Genomic DNA, 2,384 nt, shown 5'->3' with positions numbered 1-2,384 from the left:
TAGCATAAATATGCAACACCAAGAATTGCTGCAATTGTCCACCATCCACCAACCTTAAATTAAATTTAGAAAAATTGATTAATTAAATTACGATTAGATTAATTAATAATTCTAACACTTATTCGTCCTTTTTTTTTTTTTTTAGCTATTACTGATGATTTTAAGTTAAAATAAATTTTAAATTTTATTACATGAAAGGAATCATTCTCTAAAAAGAAATTTTTAATTTTAAATTTAAATTTATAACTAATTTCCTTCATCCATTATATATCAGGATGTTGAATATTTATTTATTTCAATTTTTTTTTTTTTTATTGCAAATTAAACAAATGAAAATGAATACTTCAAGATACAAATTGTTTGTTGCAAAAAAAAAATTTTTTTTTTTTTTTATTCTGATCCTTTAGTATTATCGATCGTTCAATGGTGACAAATTCTATTAAATTATACGATATTATGCATCTAATTATGGTAAAATTATAAGTTTTTTTTTTTAAAAAAAAAAATTGCATATATCATTTCTTTTACAACTTATTATTTCTATCATATCGTTATCCTTATCGCTTTATCACCTTATCCTATCATCTTATCACTATCTTATCATATATCTATATCTTAGATATCTTATTATTCATTAAATTTTTCATTAATTTTTTTATTTATTGAATTTTCATATTTATTAGCAAATATCATTGATTAAATTTTTATATATTTGTTAGCAAATCTTGCCATATTTTTAAAAATTTCATCATATTTTGATGTGAAAAAGTTTTTGTTGATAAAATGTCAAATCTATGCAATTCATATTCAAATTGATTATTGTTATTACAGTACTATTTCGATTATAGGAACGGTAATGATAACGATATCAAACAGTACTGTTACCGATACCAACATTATTAATCAAAATATTGGAAATTTTTTTTTTTTTGAATGATCATCGAATAATCATGTGAATGATCAAAAATTCATCAGCTGTTAAATTATACTTTCAAATGAAAAAAAAAGAAAAGAAATTACGATCTAATAATAGAGAAAAATCTAAAATTAGTTACTGTTATTACAGTATTGCTACGATTATAGGATAACGGTAATGATAACGATATCAAACATTAATCCATTTATCTTCTATTATTTACCTCTTTCTTTTCCATCCTTTTCTATTTTCATTATTTCTTGTCCAGTGCTAAACCTACTGGGAAAATTTGTAAATTCTTGGATAAGCATTAATATCATTAATCTTTAAGTCCTAAATAACAATGCTATATCCTAACTAATATCACCGTTCTATAAGTTTTGGATAAGAATCCTAGATTGTAGATAATTTCAGTGATTATTAAGTTTTAAATAGGAATCCTAGATTCTGGGCAACATCACTGATCCTAAAGTTCGGAATAATAATCCTAAATTCTAACTGAATGAGAATTTCAGATTCTAGATAATATATCATTAATCCTAAAGATTTAAATAACAGTTGTAAATTTTACATAATATCAATGAATCATGAATCCCAGATAAAAATTCTTAGATGATCTCAAAGATTTATAAATTTTACAAGTTAGAATGGACAATGGACAAGGAGAAAAATGGAAAATGTTATAAAATGTATTAAACAATGATATAAATTAGAGAAAATTCATAATTCCAAAAATTTCAATAATTAAAAATTAAGAAAAAGAAATTTTTATTATTTGATAATTTTTCTCATTTACATTTATATCATCTTTTATTAAAATATATGAAAGAAATATTTCAAATGATACTTTGACAGCAATCGGTAAACCAACGATAAACATTCCTTGAATTGCATTAGTAACATTCCAGGCAGCCTGTAATGCTGTAATAGGTTGTCCAGAACTATGTCCCTCATCAACCACTGCTGACATTTCTAAATAATATTTCAATTAATTTATAGTTTTTAATTGTTTCAATTTTTATAAACTAACACACTTTTAACTCTTTTAATTTTCCATTTATTGTAGCTCATATTTAGTGAATTGCAGTGTTGAACAAATTTCATTGTTTAAAGATTGATTCGATTGTAATTAGCATTAATTAACACTTTTTTTTTCTTTTGAAATTTTTGTTTGATTCTTATACTAACAATTGATGAAAGAATTATATTAAAACAAATATGCAAATAATCAATAAAACTTATTAAGTTCAATTTTAAAATTCCGATCGCACTTTGTACTACTCATATAATTCAGTTATTAATTAATTAATGAAGTCTCTTGCAGTTCTTCTTTTTTCTCTCTCTCCTTTTCTAATATTTTTTTGTTACACTTCTCATTAATTTATTTTACATCCAATAGTTTTACTAAAGTTTTCATATTACCGTATAAATTATTGCAAATATTCTAATTGATCATAATAAATGAGTC

General features: G+C 22.6%; 1 protein-coding gene across 1 annotated transcript in view; it reads right to left on the bottom strand.

Moving 5' to 3' along the window:
• Positions 1 to 2,384, bottom strand: part of LOAG_18125 (hypothetical protein) — a gene marked incomplete at its 3' end in the record, with an annotated part of 5,245 nt that overhangs the window by 2,195 nt on the left and 666 nt on the right. Inside the window, exons 2-3 of the mRNA XM_020450793.1 lie at positions 1,764 to 1,888; positions 20 to 53 (exon numbers count right to left, since the gene is read on the bottom strand). Of these exons, the coding sequence (XP_020305488.1) occupies positions 20 to 53; positions 1,764 to 1,888 (159 nt within the window). The remainder of the gene's footprint in view (positions 1 to 19; positions 54 to 1,763; positions 1,889 to 2,384) is intronic.

The sequence above is a fragment of the Loa loa genome (assembly GCF_000183805.2).
Source record: "Loa loa unplaced genomic scaffold supercont3.200, whole genome shotgun sequence".
NCBI lineage: Eukaryota > Metazoa > Nematoda > Chromadorea > Rhabditida > Onchocercidae > Loa > Loa loa.
This window is presented reverse-complemented; position numbering and strand designations above follow the sequence as displayed.